Source organism: Anolis carolinensis, chromosome 1, assembly GCF_035594765.1.
Source record: "Anolis carolinensis isolate JA03-04 chromosome 1, rAnoCar3.1.pri, whole genome shotgun sequence".
NCBI lineage: Eukaryota > Metazoa > Chordata > Lepidosauria > Squamata > Dactyloidae > Anolis > Anolis carolinensis.
In genome coordinates, this window is record NC_085841.1 from 121,362,719 (window position 1) to 121,383,240 (window position 20,522).

General features: G+C 40.2%; 1 protein-coding gene across 5 annotated transcripts in view; it reads left to right on the plus strand.

Annotated features, from left to right (window-relative positions):
- The window catches only part of filip1 (filamin A interacting protein 1), a 153,811-nt gene that overhangs the window by 96,180 nt on the left and 37,109 nt on the right, over window positions 1-20,522 (plus strand). For all 5 annotated transcript variants that reach the window (XM_008122107.3, XM_008122091.3, XM_008122080.3 and 2 more), the window contains 2 exons: window positions 8,246-8,419; window positions 13,075-13,253. In XM_008122107.3, coding sequence (XP_008120314.1) covers window positions 8,246-8,419; window positions 13,075-13,253 — 353 coding nt within the window. The remainder of the gene's footprint in view (window positions 1-8,245; window positions 8,420-13,074; window positions 13,254-20,522) is intronic.

A 20,522-nucleotide genomic window follows, 5' to 3' on the forward strand; every position in this document is an offset into this window, starting at 1 on the left:
TACACTGTAGAATTAATGCAGTTTGACACCACTTTAACTGCCATGCTTCAATGCTATCAAATCATGGGAGTTGTAGTTTTACAAGGTTATCAGGCTTCTCTGCTAAAGAGTGCTGGCACCTTATCAAACTTCAAATCTCAGTCTTTCATAGCATTGAGCAATGGTAGCTAAGGTAATGTCAAACTAGATTAATTCTACAGTGTAGATACACCCAAGGAAGCGACATGAAGGTAGCCTGAAGAATTGTGATTAGTTGGTTCTTTTTTTCTTTTTCTTTTACTCACACACTGTGCACAGGAGTAAGGATAAGGATCAGCATTACTACTGGGAAAATGGTTCTGTTGTCTTATTCTTCCTTCATTGGCCTTGGCTTAAATGTCAGTAGTTCTGGCTAGTACCATGCACTTTTCCTTTACTCTAGTTCAGGAAATGGTATTGAACTTCCTGTGAGCATCTACCGTTTGGTAAAAAAATAGACCTGGGCTGCTCTGGTTACCCTCACTCACTGACTCTAGTGACTGATAATCTTATGTTCATACATTATATACGGATGCCTAAATCTGTCTGTGAGAAGCATTTTATAATAACTAGCAACTGAAAACTCCCAGTCAGCTGGTTTATCCATTGTGACGCCTTCATTCCTGAAGCATGTAAGACATATCTCAACACGCTTTTGATTTGTGTGTATAATGTACAGTGACCTTTAGAGTTTGCTTCTTGTCCTGCCAAGGACTGAGGAACTCTAGGCCTCGGTAACCTTCCCTTTGGTGTGATAATACAGAACAAAGCTTCTTTTCAGTGTCAACGAAACTGGAAGTGATATCTTTCCAGGCCTCTAAACATCAAACAGGGGTCGAGTTAATTCTTTGTCATGGGAATTTGCTGTCCCGGGGCCAGACTACAGATAATGAATTATGTCAGTGAAAGGCTCTGGTGGCCTGTTCTCTTTGGAGAAAGGTGACATCATCCACGCAGCTCTTTAGCAAGAATAAAGCAGGAACCAAAAGCTGTGCAGGCCGGGAGTCACAGACAGATGTCTTCCAGTGGCTCATTTGATCTGTTTCAAAGCTTGCTGTAAGAAGGAACAAAGTGTGGCTGCTCAGCATCCCTGGAAGGATCCCCTCCATGGTTTTTGTTTTCTAAGCATTTGAGACTGGAACTCTCACGGCCCACTGGAGACGTGGCTTACATAAAGTTGCACAGAGAGAGGGACAGAGAGGGTTCAGTGGTTTAGAATAGGTCAGTGGTCTGGCTAGAACAGTGTCCTGCCTCTGAGATCAGACTGCATTAGCAAATTCGGAGGAAAGTGTCTATCAGCAAGGCAGGATTATGCAAGAGTGGTGCTTAGTTTACCAAACTGGTCCACTGCCTTCTGATATTTATTTCTTTATTTCTTTTGCTAGTCCGGGGATAGGGTACTCAGTCAGCAATACCAAACAAAATTTAGACTAGCTTGTCAAAGTGGTGTTATTTTTAAAGACCAATACATCAGATAACTGCAGCACACTAGCTAGGCTGACTAGTCTTTACTTTGTATAGTGAGCAAGACGAGTGTGATTTAGATAGACATTTCCTGTGAAATAGCAAGCTTGCATGCCATAGTAGTTTGCTTGTGACTGTTCTGGTTAGAGAGTACAACTCAACCAATTCTAGTGTATATGCAATGGCAACAGGCATTTTATATCTGTCAGGGAACTGTGTTAAGTATGATTCTATGTAAATTGTCTTGACTGTGCTATCAGTGCTTGGAAATGCAGAAATCAGTGGAGGGGGATAAAAAGGTGGTGGATTTAACAGAGAAAACTATTTGTGCATTGCTGTTGATTATAAATGTTAGCAGGTCTGGTCACAAAAGTAAGATTAAAACAATGGGAATAAATGTGAACACAACGCACCACTGTAATTCATTACAGTGGATTGAAATTAGCTGCATTAGATAGATAGATATGTTTATTGATTAGTCCACTGACCATATCAGTAATAAAAGACTAAAACAAAAATACACAGACAAACTGACGCTGATCACTATCCTAAAACTCCTGCAATAATTAACAAAAATAAATTAAAAGACAATAAAATGGCAATCAAATAATAAGTTTGGTAAAATGGGATTACATTACAAGGTAAATCAAGGGGAATAGAGTCAAAGGTGTAAAAATATCAGTCAGAGAAGGGACCACATTTTGTGAGATAAAAAGATCTCTCAGGTGGGCGGTTTTATAATGAATTTGGCTATTCAGCGGACTAAGTGTAGATTCCCCCCAGAAAGAAAATAAGACAGTTTGGCAATTGGATCCCAGTTGGCTGTTCTAACCAAAAAACAAGTGTAAATATTGGGATCTCACCTTGGCATATAGACAATAATCAAACAAAATATGCACAATGTCTTCTATGGCTGGTGCACCACAGATGCATTCTCTTTAATGGCAAGCTGCAATAAGTGAGTGAAGAGTTAAAGGCTTAAGATAAATATCCTCACTTGGCGCCAAAACAAATAAATTAAGTTTTAGGTAAATTTCTTACAGCTGAAATTCCATAAGTGGTGCACCACAGGGAAAAAGACTCCTTAAGTTTGCCCTCCCACCTTAACTCCAACAGTGGCAGCAACCAGGACAAACCATTCACTGATGTTCTCTATGTAAATGGTAAACAGATATGGAAATAGGCATTGCACTGGTCCTAAGACAACCAGGTCCTAAGTCTTGTTAAGGCTTCAAAGGTAAAAATGCAGTATTTTGCATTGGGGTTGGTGTGATTCCCCCCTCTCCCCTTGGAAAAGTAAGAGGAATAGTTGGTGACATTTACAGGACAGGTGAGACATTTTGACGTGTAGAGGGTACCATTAAATACAAGGTGTCCCCTTTCTAATTTCAAAGAGAATGTCCCAGACGAATTGATGCTACAAACATGATGTCCCAGGACTTTTCTACATTGGCTCAAAACCCCATGCTCACCAAGTATCCTAGAGCTTTGAGGGAGTCTTAATGCCAGAATCAAATCTGATCCACTGTCCTGACAGACACTTTTCCTGTGCTGATCTGTACAAGGCAAGCAGATGCCTTGTATTAATGTTGTCACTCTTAGCCAGCCATACCCCTGTCCTTCTTGTTGAACAACCCTTTCTCCTTGCTGGTCATGTGGGTGCCATAGTCTGACATCAGCAGAGGCACCCATGACAGCTAGAAGCTCGGATGGAGGAATGGAAGCAGTGTGATATGGAGGAGGTGACAGCCAAGCAGAGTTGATGCAGTCCCAGGTCAATCTGGACCATGGCCCCAGGTTCAGCATGTAAATGCTTAAGCCAGAACTGCTCCAGCATAGATTTACACTGAGCTAACATTTCTGGTGAAAATAGAACCCCAGTCATGTCAGCCATTGTTTCCTTTCAGCAGTATTCGTGGCTACAGGGGTTACATCATGGTATACCAGCATTTTCAGAAAACATTTTGCGTGAAATTAGAATAGAGTACTGCCAAGCTACTCCTTTGTACTTTTAAGAAACAGCAGAAGTAGACATATTGAGTACTTTCCTTTTAAGAGTAAACTCCACTATTCAATAGTATTATAATTCTCCCCATCTCATTCTTCAAACCTGATACCCTCCCCACAAAAGTGAGACTATACATATACTGTAGCCCACTTTGAGTTGTACACAAAAATGAACTGATCACTGGTTAAAGACACTTAAGAAGCCAAGAAATTGTTTTGGACTGTGGAAATTGGGGCCGGGCTGTGGCGCAGGCTGTTGAGCATCTGCAATAAATCACTCTGACCATGAGGTCATGAGTTCAAGGCCAGCCTGTGGTGGGGTGAGCACCCGTCAATTAAAAATAAAAAATAGCCCCTGCTCATTGCTGACCTAGCAACCCGAAAGATAGTTGCATCTATCAAGTAGGAAATAAGGTACCACTTATAAAAGTGGGGAGGCAAGTTTAACTAATTTACGACCTGGAATGTGGAAGTGCCATCAGAGTGGATGATGAAGCAGCTGCTCCCCCCTGTGGCCAATTGAACATCCCCTCAGGAGAAGGTTAAATTGCCTCAGCGTCTGTCTGTCTTGGTCTCCGTTTGATGTGTTTATGGGCATTGAATGTTTACCCTATGTGTGTATAATGTGATACACCCTGAGTCCCCTTCGAGGTGAGAAGGGCAGAATATAAATACTGTAAATAAATAATAAATAAATATATCATGGTACACTATAAAAAGGTAGGTCTTGACATTTTATGAGAGCATTTGGAAAAATTTCACTGAATTCATTTGCAGACAGTTTTATAATAATTTAATTTGCTCAAAATCTTTATATTTTTCACAAAATACTGTAGAATTTTAAATGCAAAATCTTTTATACACAAATAATGTTTTTGTACAAAAGGGCATTTTGCACAAAATGTAATCCTTTTGCAGCAGGATTATATTTTACAAAGTTTCTGAGCAAACAAAACCTTTTGCAATCCCCCCTCCACCCAAATGTGAAATGTAAATGATTTTTTAAAAACTCTTGTCATCTCACCTGGCACAAAGAAACTTATTTTTATTCTTGGATGTGAGAATGGAATAATGATTTACTACCCTACCTCTAGCGTATTTATCTTCTAGCACTTGAAGCTGTTTGAGAACAATCACCGGAATGCCTATTAGAAGTTCAACATAAGACCATTTTACTCACAGTGTTTGTTGGTCCAGTTTGAAAAGTCTTTTGGAATTCAGAAAATGTGATACTGACCACAACATTTCCTGGGGGACCCATGACCTTATCTTATTTCTCATACTGGTACACAGCACCTGTTGTACTATTAATAAATTGGCCAAGGAATACACAGAGCTCATAATCAGGGTTTGACAGATAGCGGTGTAGTATAATCAGAACAAAATCATCTACTTAGTAAACTTTGATCTTCTATTTCACAACATTTTTAGATACGTACTCCTAGTTGTCCATGATTAAAACCAGAAAAGCCATTCAGGGATGTTAATAACATTCAATTAATTTCCAATTATTTCATGAAAGGACAGTATTTGTGGATTATGTGCCTATTTGTCTTTAACTTTGCTGTCTTTTGGTCCAAAAGGCCTAATTAATTATCTTATGTTGCACATCAACTAGCTAGGAAACTAAGTTGTGGGAGGCTAAAAACTGAAATCAATAATGATTTTAAAAGGAAAGAAACAGATTGATTTCCTGAACTTGTAACATTATACCTTAAATCAATGAATTCTAAATTGATACAGATTACTCCAGTTCCATGTAGAAAATTTCAGGATATGTTGAAATTAATTCATAGTAAATAAGTCTTGGGTGTGCTGTATCAGACCTTGGCATTCAAATTGCAGCTGTTACAGCAGCATGCTCTACAAAGTAGGCATGGCAGAGCTTTGGAATCTGCACATGCTTGGAGCCATGAATGCCCTCCAGAAAATCTTATTAGAAATTAAGGAGCATTTTGCTTGAGGTCTGACTTGTCTAGCATTCTGTTTGTAACTGCAGCCAGGTTGTCATCTCTGAATATGCAAAAGCAGGCCCCAGGTGTTTTCACCAGGCCACCTATAGTGTGCTTTAGATGGGCTATTCCTGAAGTCTATGTGAAAACTGCACCTAGTCCCAAATGCAACATCCAGATTAATATCTGATATTCCCCACAAAGGTGAGCCAGTGTGGTGTAATGGTTTCAATACTGGATTACAATTTTGGAAACCAATGTTTTATTCCTGTTTAGCCATGGAAACCCAGTGAGTGGCCTTGGGCAAATCAATTTCTCAGCATAAGGGGAGGGCAATGGCAAAACTCCCTCTGAATAAATCTTACCAAGGACTCTTCATAATATGTTCCCTTTGAATTTGTTATAAGTTGGGAATCATTTGAAGGCACACAACAATATAATATGATACAGTTGACCCCTTACATTTGTGGTTTTGACTTTTCAGATTTTGGTTATTCATGGATTTGATTAAAATATTTTAATATGGGGAGATGTGGGTAAGAAATAAATGTATTATTATTCCCTCTAGAAATCTCTAGATTCTCCAGTTTGACTTTATGGTCAATTTCCTCCAAACATGCTGGAGAACCTAGAGATTTCTAGAGTGAACAGCTATCTAGGAAATGTCTAAGGACATGAGGTCCATGATCCGGGTGATACCAGGGGGATTCGCCATGGATCATAGCGAATCTGGTATGAGGAACCCGTCGCTCATCCCTCACCTTATCCCTTGAGGAGAAGCATCGCTGCCCGGGCTCCCCCCCCCCCCCATTGTTTTCTATGTAAATAGTTTTTATTGGGTTTTTCAAAAACAAAGCAATAAAAGCCACCTTTGGTGGAGGGAAAAAAGGGGGGAGTGGAAGAGGGGGGGGAAGAAAAAGGGAGAGGTGAGGGGTAGGGTAGATGGGGGTAGTAGGGTTAGGGGGAAGGAAAAAAGGGGAAGGTTGAGGTCGTTTCTTGACTTCCATTCTTCTCTATAATAGTGTAATGTCTGTTGTTAACATACTTTACTTCTACAATACACCTGTCGTCTTCCATTGATAGTTGCTATATCAATATTCTGATTTTTTCCTTCTTCATCCAATCTTTTACCAGCGTCCAATCCGTCTTCGTCTTTGATTTATTCCGTACCTTTAATATCAAAAAAGTTAAATAATCCATATTCATTATATCGAACACTTTCTTTATCCATTCTTCCTTTCTTGATATTGTTTTCTGTTTCAATTACCTGGCGAGTACTAATCTGGCAGCTCTTGTGAGGTACATAAATATTTTGTCTTCATTTTCCCCCCATTGAATGTTGGTCATACCCAGTAGAAAGTGTTCTGGCAGTAATGGGATTTTTGCTTTTAGTATCTTCTGACATTTGTCATGGATCTCTCTCCAGTAGGGTTTTATCTTCTCGCAGGTCCACCACATATGTATGTACGATCCTTCAGCTTTACCACATTTCCAACATGTGATAGTTTGGCCTTTAGTGAATTTCGACATCTTTCTCGGGGTCATATGCCATTGATAGAACATCTTTATCCAATTTTCTTTCAGGTCATAGGCATATGTGTAATTTAACTTCTTTTTCCATAGTGTTTCCCATTCATCTAATAAAATAGTTCTTCCTAAATCTCTCGCCCATTTTGTCATGCGCTCTTTTATTTGTTCCTTTTCTGTACTCCATTCTAATAATATTTTATATGTCCTTGCAGTTGTCTTTTTTCCTTTAGGTAGCAGTTTGTCCCAAGGTGATATTTTATCCTCAAAACCCTGAATTTTATCTTTATTGTAGGACTCTTTTAGTTGGTAGTATTGGAGCCAGGTCAAGTTTCCAAATTTTGATTTCAGTTCTTCTTGTGGCTTTATGTCTCATGCAGCACGGAAAGCCTCCCATGTTGTTACTGCTACTGCCTCCTGAGACGCTTGCACCTCTCTTCAGGCATGGAGCCCTACCAAAGGTAGATCAATGTCATTTGAGGGGAATCCAGTGGGCTCAGTGCCTGAAGAGAGGCGCAAGTGTCCTAGGATGGACAATTTTCCCATCTGATGAGGTGGTAAGTCTTCCAGTGCAATTCAATGGTCAACTTCCAGAGACAGTCAATCAGGCATCATGTTGAAAGACTTAAAAATCCCCAGAGAGATGTTCTTCCTTGGTAAAATGATAACATTTTTATTCATTTTTTCACCTTTATTGGTATTTTATGCCCCTAACCCCAGGAGATGTGAAGGGCTGACTGTAATTGTGTAGTATAAAAGGGCTCCTCATTCTGCTGACTGGAGCAGTTCCATAAGTAAAACAAAATCCTTGGCAGAATCTTTCTTCTTCATCCACAATATTGGGCCTCCCAAAGAAGGAAAATACAACCTTCTACTACAGCAAACAGTAACGGCGCTCCATGCAGTCATGCTGGCCATATGACCTTGGAGGTGTCTACGGACAATGCCGGCTCTTCGGCTTAGAAATGGAGATGAGCACCAACACCCAGAGTCGGTCACGACTGGACTTATTGTCAAGGGAAAACCTTTACCTTTTACTACTACCAGCAAAGGGAGCTCCTCCCATTTCAGTGGCAACATAGGAAGCCATGGTTATAGTAACTCAAAAGCAGACAATGTCCTTCCACAAAACTTGGACAGTTGTTTTCTGGACTATAGTTTCCAGAATGTGTGCTGTAATTCAAAGCAATAGCTTTATCAAGCTCTGCTATTTCAGTATGTGAAGACTATCGGGTTAATAGGAACAATATTAATAATACTGAAGTGTGAACTTGCAGGCTAGAGAAGATGTGATCCATATGCTGAAGACAGAGAAAGTCAGGCCTGATGTTCTGGAGGCACACTATGGATCTGCAGCTCCACAGAATGTCCTGAAAATATTGCATAGAGATGCTCTCCTCGCCCATGAGAAGTCAGCTGGAGAAGATGTTTATGAGAAGCCAATTTCAGAGGTAAGTACCTTTTGCTTTGAGTCAGGCTGACTCAGTGAATCAAGATACTTTGCTTGTCTTTGCTGTTTATTTTTAATACCAACAAGGAGTACTATCATAGAATGCCAGGATATCCTAGCATTCTGTCTTCCTCTCCTGTACCATCAGTGGAAGGACAGTATTAGTGCCTACAGTTGGTAAGCTATTGTTAGCACCAAGCTTGTTTCATTTTTGCAAACAATTGCTGATAACTCCACACACTTTAGAAAATAGATTATAAACATATCACCCTATATAGATATTTAACACAGGAGTCTTATTGGCATCTGAGATGCTTACTTTTGAGCAAATATGCACTGAAAAGTGTCTTGTAAAGATCTGCATTTGAAACTAATGTCATTTGTATGTTTGTGACTACAAATTCTTGAATAGTTTATCACAAAAATGACCAAATCATAGTGACATGTAATACAGGTAGCATGTGAAAACTATTGAATTTGCTGCAGAAAATGAGGAAATAACTTGCCCTTTGGTTCACCACAACACAGTTGTTTACATAACCCAACCCAGTAACACAATGAGAGTATATATTATATGTATGTGTGCGATGAAAAAGCAAACCAACAACAGCTCTTTCAAGTTTGATCTGGTTCCTAGAAGAATGCAGTTAATCAGTCTCTCTCTCACTCACTCACTGTGTTTGTGTATGTATGTATATATGTATGTATGTATGTACACACGCACACATATATCAGTGCTTTAGAAACAGATCTAAAACATACAATGAGTAAAACAGCTAGGCATTTGGCTTCTTCAGTTGCTATGGGACCCCCATGGATGATAAAATCTAATGAAGCTCCGATCCTATTGTATACAGTAGCTTCTTAAAATAGCGCCCCTAACACAAAATGGCCTTTTTGGATTCCACTCCTGCCCCCCAAATCTTGGATAGTGGAATCCATTAATTCACAATCCATGGATGTGGAAGACTGACTGTACTCTGTTTTCTGCATTCTTTGGTCTTCTAGGCTGAGGCTTTAAATCTGTGAATGTAGACGTTCTCCTTTTTGCCCAAAATGCCTGAAGGAGATGGCATTGAATGCCAAAACAGCCAGGGGGAAATCAGAAAGGCTGTGATGTCCTGAGCTGGCCACTGCTTGCTCCAACTCTTGATCAGGACTGCAGGCTTGTGGTTCCCGAACTGCACAGAGGTTTTATCAGTTGCTGCACTCCTAAAGGTGACAGTTTGCTTAAGGTGCTTACAGGTGGTGCAATGCTTTCAATCAAAAGGATGCAATCCTAGATTGCTAACTAGTGTTTGCAAAACTGGTTTTGCCAGCAATCTCTGTAAATTTGTGACTTGAAAGTTGGGTTGCTGACCTGAAGGCTGCCAGGTTCAAATCCAACCCGGGGAGAGCACGGATGAGTGTTGGGAATCTATGAGCGGTTAGACTCAAAAAATAACCCTCTTTCTGAGGGAGATTCCCTAAAATATAGCAGAGTGGCAGAACCACGATTCATAAGCAGCAGAAACTTATGTGAGGTGAGTTTAGGGAAGCCTTTCTTCTCTAGGATGGCAAAGGATTGCAAAGTCTCCTTAAAGTTCAAAAAGCATTTATTGAGGTAAAAAAGAAATCCATTGTGGATAGAAAAGGTTTTGGAACTAACTAGCTGTCTAAGCTAGCACTAGCACTAAGGAAGGTAAGCAGGTAAAAATAACAAAGAATATCTAGATAGCTACATTTTGCCTAGGAGAGTGGCAAAATGTGTCCTCCTTGGTAGGAAGACAAAAAAGGGAGATATGGCTACGGCCGCATGGTCCAAGCCTTCTTTGGGGGAATTAACATTCCAATCTAGATAGAGGAAGTTACCTCATCCCTGAAGAGATCACATTGCTAAAACAACAAGGTGAAGGAGTGGATGTAAACAGGATAGGACAGAGGGAAATCAGCAAAGCCTGTCTGGGCATGCATGGGATTATAGAGAGGTTTCCCTGAGTCTTATCTATCCACTACATAACTAATAGATGAGACTTGTGTAGTCCAGGATGATTTCCAACAATGAGCTCCCTCTATCAGCTCCAGCTCTATGCGGGGACATAAGAGAAGCCTCCCACAAGGATGGTAAAAACATCAAAAACATCAGGGAGTCCCCTGGGCAATGTCCTTGCAGATGGCCAATTCTCTCGCACCAGAAGTGACTCACAGTTTCTCAAGTTGCTCCTGACACACACAAAAAATGAAAGCAGCAGCCACAACTAACAAATATAAAAAGAGAGGGGGAGGGTTGGTGGGGGGGGGAGTACCATACAATAACATCAGTAAACATCAGAATAGTTTAAAGCCTACTTTAAAGTGTTGTGTCTTCTTCACACCCTTCCTTACGAGCAATAGGAGTGGGAACTGATTGCAATTTTGAGAGGAAGTTATATATCCCACAGACTGGGAACAACACATTCTTGGTGGTGATTTTTTCTGAGGGCTTCTCTTGAAGATCCCAACATCTGGAGAGGTTCATAATGAGATAGGTTGTCTGTCCGATTCATATTGTTTTACTGACTCGAGTACATCCATGCTGTGCTCGTCTGCTGATTTTTGTCAATATCATCTCATGAAATGATCAAAAGGAATCCCCATGATTATTTGAACTTGATTCATCAAGTTCAGGCAATGACCCAAAAATCATGAAGTATTTGTTTGAGGGGAAGAAGTACTTGATCCCCTGTGTTGCTCTTCTCATTCCTTCCATCTTAAAAAGGGCGAGGGGTTGGTTATTTTTCACCTTCACTAATAGCATGGGCACAGCAATCATGGAATTTTAAAACAAAGATTGTTAAACTTTTTTGTGCAGTTTATTCAATATAATTCAGAGTGTACCAGTAAACTAGAATACTCATGAATTCCAGTTGTTACTCAAAATGGGTTTGTTTCACAATGTACCAAAATCCTCATAAAATAAGTGGGGAAGATAAAATACATTTAGAAGTGTAGCACTTAAAATATATATTTAGAAATGTGTATTCTCTAACATGTATTCAAATATATATATATATTATATGAATTTTCAGAAAAACTCACAATAGCATAGAAACAGGAATAGATTCGCTAATGAAGGAACTCACACAAATCTGAATTGATGCATCTATTCCTGTTTCAAACCTTGCTGGAAATCTTCCCTTTTCTCATTTATTTATTTATTTATTTACAGTATTTATATTCCGCCCTTCTCACCCCGAAGGGGACTCAGGGCGGATTACAATGAACACATATATGGCAAACATTCAATGCCAATAGACAAACAACATTCAGTTTTAGACAGACACAGAGGCATTTTTTAACATCTTTCCAGCTTCACAATTTCCGGCCACAGGGGGAGCTGTTGCTTCACCGTCCATTGGTGGCTGTTCTTCCTCTTCTTTTCCTCGTGAGCAGTTTTATGGTGATGTAGATTAGTTAAATTAGCCTCCCGCATAAAGCGTCCCTAAATTTTCCCTACTTGACAGATGCAACTGCCTTTCGGGGCTGCTAGGTCAACAGCAAGCCGGGGCAATTTTTTTTTAATTATTATTATTTTTTATGGTCGGAGGCTTAACCCGACCCGGGCTTCGAACTCATGACCTCTCGGTCAGTAGTGATTTATAGCAGCTGGTTACTAGCCAGCTGCGCCACAGCCCGGCCCATAGTAAGGTACAGTGTGCAGGCCTGTAGCGAGGGGGGGTTTTAGGGGTTCAAACCCCCCCCCCACCCGAAATTTTTCAGGTTATAAAAAAAACCTGGTTTACTCATGAATTTTAACTGGTTAACCAAATCCCCATGCTAAGTCTATGAGACACAAAACATTAAGAGTCCCTCCAGGCACTATTTCAAGCAGATATTGACAGGTTTGTAGCGGGGAGGGGTGTGTGCTAGGGGTTAACCCCCCCCCCCGAAATGTTCAAAACCCCTCCCGAAATTTTTTTCTGGTGACGGCCCTATCAGTGTGCCCTCACTTTTCGCGAGGGTTAGGTTCCAGGCCTGCCCGCAAAGAGTGAAAAACCGCAAAGTAGCGGCACTCTATTTATTTCAATAAATATAGCCCCCTTCCCTCCCTCCCTCCCTCTTTTCCTCTTTTAACGTACTGTACTGTATTTCTTGTTGTTCCTGAGGTGATGAGGTGCAGGCAGGGCCTACTGGCGCTGCCTGCAGGAGGCTGAGGAGGAAGCGCGGGCCGGGTCACGTGCCTCAAACTGAGTCCTTTTTTGCCTGTGAGGGGAGGGCGGGCCGGATGGGAAAATCCACAAAACAGCAAATGTGCAGAACCCAAACCTGGAATTTGCGAGGGAGCACTGTATTCCCCTTTTGTACTGAAATCTAAAATGCCATACCTAATAAGCAGTCAGTTCCTCAATTTTTTAAAGTCTCTTGTGAAGGTTAAAAACTCAGTTTCTTCTTCTTTTAGGAAGTAGCTTGATATGACTGACATTTTAACTTTCTTCCTCCTCTGCAGTTGGTCTACAACAGGCAAAAATAAATAATAGAAATAAATGGAGAACAGTGGGTTTTATTACTTATGTCTGCTTATGAAAAATAAAAGAGGCCATGTCAAGTTTATGTAACACAACATTCTTATTTAGTAGATTTACTAAAACCGTCCAACAACAGATTTAACACAGTCCATTTTATGTTTCAATAAACCAGCTGGACAGACTTGAAGAAAAGCAAAAAGAAACATACCGGCGCATGCTTGAACAGCTTCTCTTGGCAGAAAAATGCCACCGTCGCACAGTTTACGAGCTGGAAAATGAGAAGCATAAACATACAGATTACATGAACAAGAGCGATGACTTTACCAACCTCTTGGAGCAAGAGCGTGAAAGGTGAGCACATCAAAGATGGTCTGTTGAATGAATTGTACATTTCCAATATGACTTTGCTAAGAAATGAAGGGCTTTTCAGTGATTTATCCATAGCGGGACTTCAGAATTGCAACTATCATCATAGAATCAGATGAAATTTTGATTCCCCCCCTCCCCCCCCAGACGACCACACATCACACCTCTCGACCCAACTCAGATTTAGTGTCTGCTTTCTAATAGCTCTGCTACAGATTCAGGACTGATGTCGTTAAGCTTGGTTTAGCTTTAATTAACTCATATTACACAACAGATTTCTGTGATGGAAACAATTTTATGAATAGTTCAACAGTTGTCTACTTTTTACCCACAAGGGAATATTTGCAAAAAGTGTTTTTCAGGCAGCAGTGAATTGCAATGAGAAGATTTATCTGACAGTTTAAGAGATCCACAAGAAAATCCAATTTGAGATAGTTTATGTAAAAATAGAAACACACACACACATACTTATGTTTCTACAATTTAATATAAACTAATTCAAATTGGGGTTTTCCAGAGAATTTCTTAGACTGCTGTAATTCAGATTTCAGATAGATATCTCAGAAAGCTAAATAAATCTCTAGGGACACTGAATCAAAGAAAAGCAATTCTTTATCCTACTACTGATCATTTATGGATATCTTTAGCATACCATTACATTCATTCTTAACTTTCCTGTTTCTGTTTTAACTTCACTAAAATTAACATTGCCTGAGTCCTAAATTATATGAAATATTAATTGTGATTGGCTCAATTAACCCAGCTTTCTAACCCATGCTTTAAAGTTGGCTTATTTCAACAAACCATAGTCCCGGTTACATCTATATATATAAAAGGATAAAAAAAATTTGGCCTAGGACAAGACAACAAAACTACACATCCCAGAAACACTAAACTTGGCAACACAACCCCTCATCCATGCCTCTACGTTCATACAACAAAAAGAAAAGAAAAATAAAGTCCTAATTAGAGGGAAAGGAATAATTGTTTTTTATCCAATTGCTGCCAGTTACAAGGCTAAACTCTGCCCACTTGGTCTCCTAGCAACCTACTCAGCCCAGGGGACAGGCACAGTTAGGCCTCAGGCCTCTTCCACACTGCCTATAAGATACAGATTATCTGATTTTCACTGGATTATATGGCAGTGTAGACTCAAGGCCCTTCCACACAGCTATATTACCCATTTATAATCTTATATTATCTGCTTTGAACTGGATTATCTTGAGTCCACACTGCCAGATAATTCACTTCAGTGTGCATTTTATACAGCTGTGTAGAAGGGGCCTCATATAATCCAGTTCTAAGAAGATAATATAAGATTAGAAATACACAGTAGAGTCTCACTTATCCAACATAAACAGACCGGCAGAATGTTGGATAAGTGAATATGTTGGATAATAAGAAGGGATTCAGGAAAAGCCGATTAAACATCAAATTAGGTAATGATTATACAAATTAAGCACCAAACATCATGTTATACAACAAATTTGACAGAAAAAGTAGTTCAATGCTCAGTAATGCTATGTTGTAATTGCTGTATTTACAAATTTAGCACCAAAATATCACAATGAATTTAAAACATTGACTACAAAAACATTGACTACTAAAAGGCAGACTGCGTTGGATAATCCAGAACACTGGATAAGCAAATGTTGGATAAGTGAGATTCTACTGTAATATGAAATAATTACTGTGGTAATCCAGTCCAACCCAATTCTGCCATGGAGGACACAATCCAAGCATGCCCAACAGATGGCCACCCAGCCTCTCATTAATAATACAGTAGAGTCTCACATTTTTGTAGTCAATGATTTCAAAACATCGTGATATTTTAGTGCTAAATTCGTAAATACAGTAATTATTACATAACATTACTGCGTATTGAACTACTTTTTCTGTCAAATTTGTTGTCTAGCATGATGTTTTGGTGCTTAATTTGTAAAATCATAACCTAATTTGATGTTTAATAGGCTTTTTCTTAATCTCTCCTTATTATCCAACATATTCATTTATCCAACATTCTGCTGGCCCGTTTATTTTGGATAAATGAGACTCTACTGTAATAACAATAAGAAGAAGAAGAAGAAGAAAAGAAGAACATCATAGAATCATAAGGTTAGGAGACACCCGTAAGGATCATCCAGTTCAACTTCCTTCTACCATGCAGGACAACACAAACCAAGCACTCCAGACAGATGGCCATCCAAGATCTGCACATTAATAATACAAATCGAATCATAGAATCAGACAGTTAGGAGAGACCCCTAAAGGCCATCCAGTCCAACCCAACTCTGCCATTGGACGATACAATCCAAGCACTCCCAACAGATGGCCAGCCAGCCTCTCAATAAGAATAAGAATAAGAATATCATACAACCCTAAGGTTAGCAGATACCTCTAAGGAACATCCAGTTCAACTTCCTTATATCATGCAGGAGAACACAATCCAACCACTCCTGACAGATGGCCATCCAATATCTGCACAATAATAATACACATCGAATCATAGCATCAGACAGTTAGGAGACACCTAAAGGCCATCCAGTCCAACCCAATTCTGCCATGCAGGACACAATCCAAGCACTCCCAACAGATGACCACCCAGCCTCTCAATACTACTACTACTACTACTACTAATAATAATAATAATAATAATAACATCATCATACAATCCTAAGGTTTGGAGTGACCCCTAAGGATCATCCAGCTCAACTTCCTTCTACCATGCAGGTGGACACAATCCAAGCACTCCTGACAGATGGCCATCCAGCCTCTACATAATAATGATGATGAAGAAGAAGAAGAAGAAGAAGATGATGATGATGATGATGATAATAATAATAATAATAATAATAATAATAATAATAGAAGCATAGAATCCAAGAGTTTGGAGAGACCCCTAAGGGCCATCCAGCCCAACCCTTTCTACTATGCAGCAGGACACAATCCAAGCATTCACAACATATGGACAACATATAAATACTATACAATACTACACAGGGACATAGACCCCCTCTACCCTCACCACTTTCACAGTACACAAACAACCAAATGCATACTAAACATAAAGACAACCATACAACAGACATTCAATACCACCACTACCTCAACAAGTTCTCACCAACACCACCAGACAACGCCACAGCAACGTGTGGTTGGGCACAGCTAGTCTATATATATAAAAATGTTATGTGCCGTTTTACTATGGAGTAAACAACAAAACCACTGAACCAAATCACACCAAATTTGGCCACAAAAGACATAGTCATCCAAAATATGTCTTTCAAACAAAAAAAAAACTAGAAAAATAAAGTCCAAATTAGAGGATGAGAAAGAGCTGTTTTCCCCCTTTACAAACGGCTCAGAATGGTAGGCCCCGCCCCCTTTAGGCCCCGCCCACTTCATATCCTAGCAATTGCCTCAGCCAAAATGGCGCCCAGGGCACAGGCAGAGTGCACTTAGGCCTCATCCACACTGCCTATAAAATACAGATTATCAGATTTGAACTGGATTATATGGCAGTGTAGACTCAAGGCCCTCCCACACAGCTATATAATCCAGAATGCCAAAGCACATAATCCACAGTATCTGCTTTGAACTGGATTATCTTGAGTCCACACTGCCATATAACCCAGTTCAGTGTGGATTTTATACAGCTGTGTAGAAGGGGCCTCATATAATCCAGTTCTAAGCAGATAATAGAAGATTATAAATATGATATATAATAATTACTGTGGTATAATAATACAGAACAATATAATCTCTAAAATCAGGACAGTAAATACAGAACAACTCTCTGAAAACAGGGAAATTCCAGACAGGAAAAAACCAGGGCCAGCTAACACCTCCCAACAAAGGATTTCCCCAGGCAGGAAGTATCCAGGCTTTGAAGCTGCAAGGCAATTAAATGCTAATCAAGGTGACTAATTGCAGCATTCATACTTGCCGCACCGAGACTATTAATTGCCATTCAACCTGGGCAACCAAGGATTCCACAAGGTAGAAAACGGCCAGGCTTGCAAGCAGCAAGACTATTCAGTGCAATTCAAGCTGGCTAAACAGTTATTCCCCTACAAAGGAAGTAGCCAGGCTTCAAAGTGGCTCTTTGATTGAGGATGCTACTCCAGCTCACCAAACAAAGATTTCCCTAGGTATAACACAGACAGGCATTGAAGCTGCAAGGCTATTCAGTGCAATTCAACTAGACCAACAAAGGATTAACCTTGGTAGAAAGCGGCCAGGCTTTGAAGCAGTGATACTACTCTGTACTATTGAATTTGACCAACCAAAGATTTCCCTAGGTAGTAATCAGCCAGGCTTTGAAGTAGTGAGGCTTTTCATTGCAATTCTAGCAGCCCAAAAAACCATTCCCGTAGAACGCAAGTACCTAGCCTTCCAAGCAGCAAGCCTATTCCATTGCATTCCAGCTCACCAAACAAAGATTCCCAAAAGAAGAAAACAGCCAGACTTTGAGGCTGCAAGGCTATTCACTGCTATTCCACCTGGCCAACAAATGATTCCCATAAGCTGCAGCAATGCATGGCCGGGCACAGCTAGTAGTATACAAAGTTAATCAAAATGAAAAGAGAAAGTCTCTGCACTCATCTCTGTAGGCTGACCAGGGGAAGAATGTATACTCAGTCCTAAGACTTGCCTTTTAGGTCAGTAAGTGCTCAATAAATATCATGGCTTCTTGTTTGGGTTCACTGGTACAAAATATTCTTGTGTAACACGAAGACAACAAAATCCAATGGATAGCACTTTAATCTTGTCCATCTATCCCCCTTCATCATACTGTGGTGTGTGGTGATAAGAGATTCCTATATTGCTTGTTTGGTGCTTCATTGCAAAACTGGTTTCCAGAAATAAAACTAGTATCCTATTGCATCCAACTGTTCACAAAACAGATTTCATTGTTCAAAGGAAAGTCAGCATTCCAAAGAGAGATTGGTACGTACACAATGGCAAATAAGGGACATTACTACATTAGGTTGCCAATCCACAAGATGGGGTGAGCTCCCGTCTATCAGATCTAGCTTGTGGGAACATGAGAAAAACCTCCCAGCTAACACATCCTGGCATCCCCTGGGCAACGTCTCTGTAGACGGCCAATTCTCTCACACCAGAAGCGACTTGCAGTATGTTCTCAAGTCGCTTCTGACATGATTAAAAAAAAACACCTACAGCAGCATTTGTCCCACGGTTTGATGGATAATTAAAGATTTTTTTTCATATGAAGGGGATGGTGAATTTATTCCAGACTTTAGCCTAGACTTTAAAGGGGTACTTAACTGTTTTTCATTGACTAAAACTCAACATAGATTCCTTGCTGCACAGACATGGAATCCACAGTCATCAGGGCCCTGCAGATACATCTCTTTGATGGATTTGGTAGAGACGATAAAAAACAAAAATTAGGGAGAGTGCCTTCCTTATACAGTATTTTCATACATAAAAATTTCCAGAATCATTTCAATCTGGATTACACTTTATACTTCCAGCTCTGGTGTGAGATTTCCATTTATAGGTTAAAAACCACAGATAATGATTTCATGTTGGAGCGTTCTTAGCTCATAGTCCCAGAAGCTCTATCCTTCAGCTGAAACAGCCAGGTCCCAAATACAGAGAAACACTGATTAATTTGTTCCAGTACAGAATCGCCGGGGGGGGGGGGGGGGGGGGGAGTCATGTTATCCTGTTCAAGCATTAGCCTACTAGATCTGGGCTTTGTTAATGCTCCTAAACCTCCGCAGAGAAGAGACATGTCTACAATTATATGTGTTTGCGAGGAATTGTGTTAGATTCCCCCCCCACCACATTTTTCATCTACCAAAACTTTATTTCCCTCTTCCAGTGACATGTTCTGCCCTCATCTCTCCATCACAGCACCCCCAGCAAAGAAAAGATTGGCGAGTTTCTCAGTAGCCTGTGTGATAATACATTCCTCTGTGCTTCAGTCATCCTGGCACTAAGATGTTCCTTGGCAGCTCTTCTGGTGATGTAATGTTGGGACCGCATCACCTGCAAAGGAAACCGATCTGCAACTAATAAAGAGAGCACAGCCCTCATGAAACAGGAACGGGAGCCCTGATGTTCGCTGATTTCAAACAACGCTCCCTCCCCACACCCCTCCGCCACTTGGTGCTTTTGTTATTTAGTTTTCCTTCTCTCCCCATTTCCCATGAGAAGCTAGTGCCTGAGTCTTTCTTCCCGAAACAGTTTCATTTTGCTCCACTTTATTTCATATACATGAGATGCAGATAAAGAGGGAGGAAATGTCTGGGAAGGCCTGTATTTGGAGGTGGCCGAGGCCTTCCTCCTTCCATTTCAAAGTTGCAGGCCTTAATGCGTGTGCTTGCATGGCAGCTTGTGGGGAGAGGGTTTACACAGGAGGAACAAAAAAAACAAAGTCAATAGAGATTTTATGAAGACTACATTGCTATTTTGGTGCTCATTAGACAGTGGTTACCTAAACACGCTTACTTAGGTTTGCCTGAATTCACTCAGTTGATTTACATTTCTTTTCAACAACAAAAAACCGAGATCTTTTGAGCTGTTGACCTTCATGCCATTGCCTCACAAAATGCTGTTTAAAATAGTCGAGTTTGTGTATGTATATATTTGTAATCTATGGTGGCTGCTGTCTTCCAGATCAATGGATCTGCTTTGGGTTTTAGCCTAAAATTTAGTAGATACAACGTTTTGGATAGCTTCTTTGAAATTGGACTAAAATGTAGATTGGCTTCATCACTCCATTTAACATGAAAGCCAACATATTGCACTATGTGTGCAGCATCATTGCCTTCCTCTAAAGCTGAGAGATTTGCTCAAGGTTAACCAATGTGTTTTATGTTCAGGTGGAGATTTGAGCCCTGAGATGTAGTCCAACACTCAAAGTATTATGTCTTACAGGCTCCTTGAGAAATAAAAAAATTAGGGGAATGGAGTGTTAGTGTGAGATAGACAGTCTCATTTCTTAGAAATACATGTAGGACTAAAGTCACTATTCTGTGAAATATCCCATAGCCCTTTATGTGCCTATGGCCCCCCAGTGTCATCAATGCAGTTTCAGAAGAGAATTGCTGCATACATAGTTATAATCTGGTCCAGCAAGGAGCTACCCTTCCAGAAAAGCAAGTCTAAATTCACTAAGCTGGACTCAATATGGGCACTAGAGATGTGCGCGAAAATTTATCCTTCGTTTTCTTCATGCTATCATTCCGTTTTGTCCATTTGTCTACACAAAACAAATGA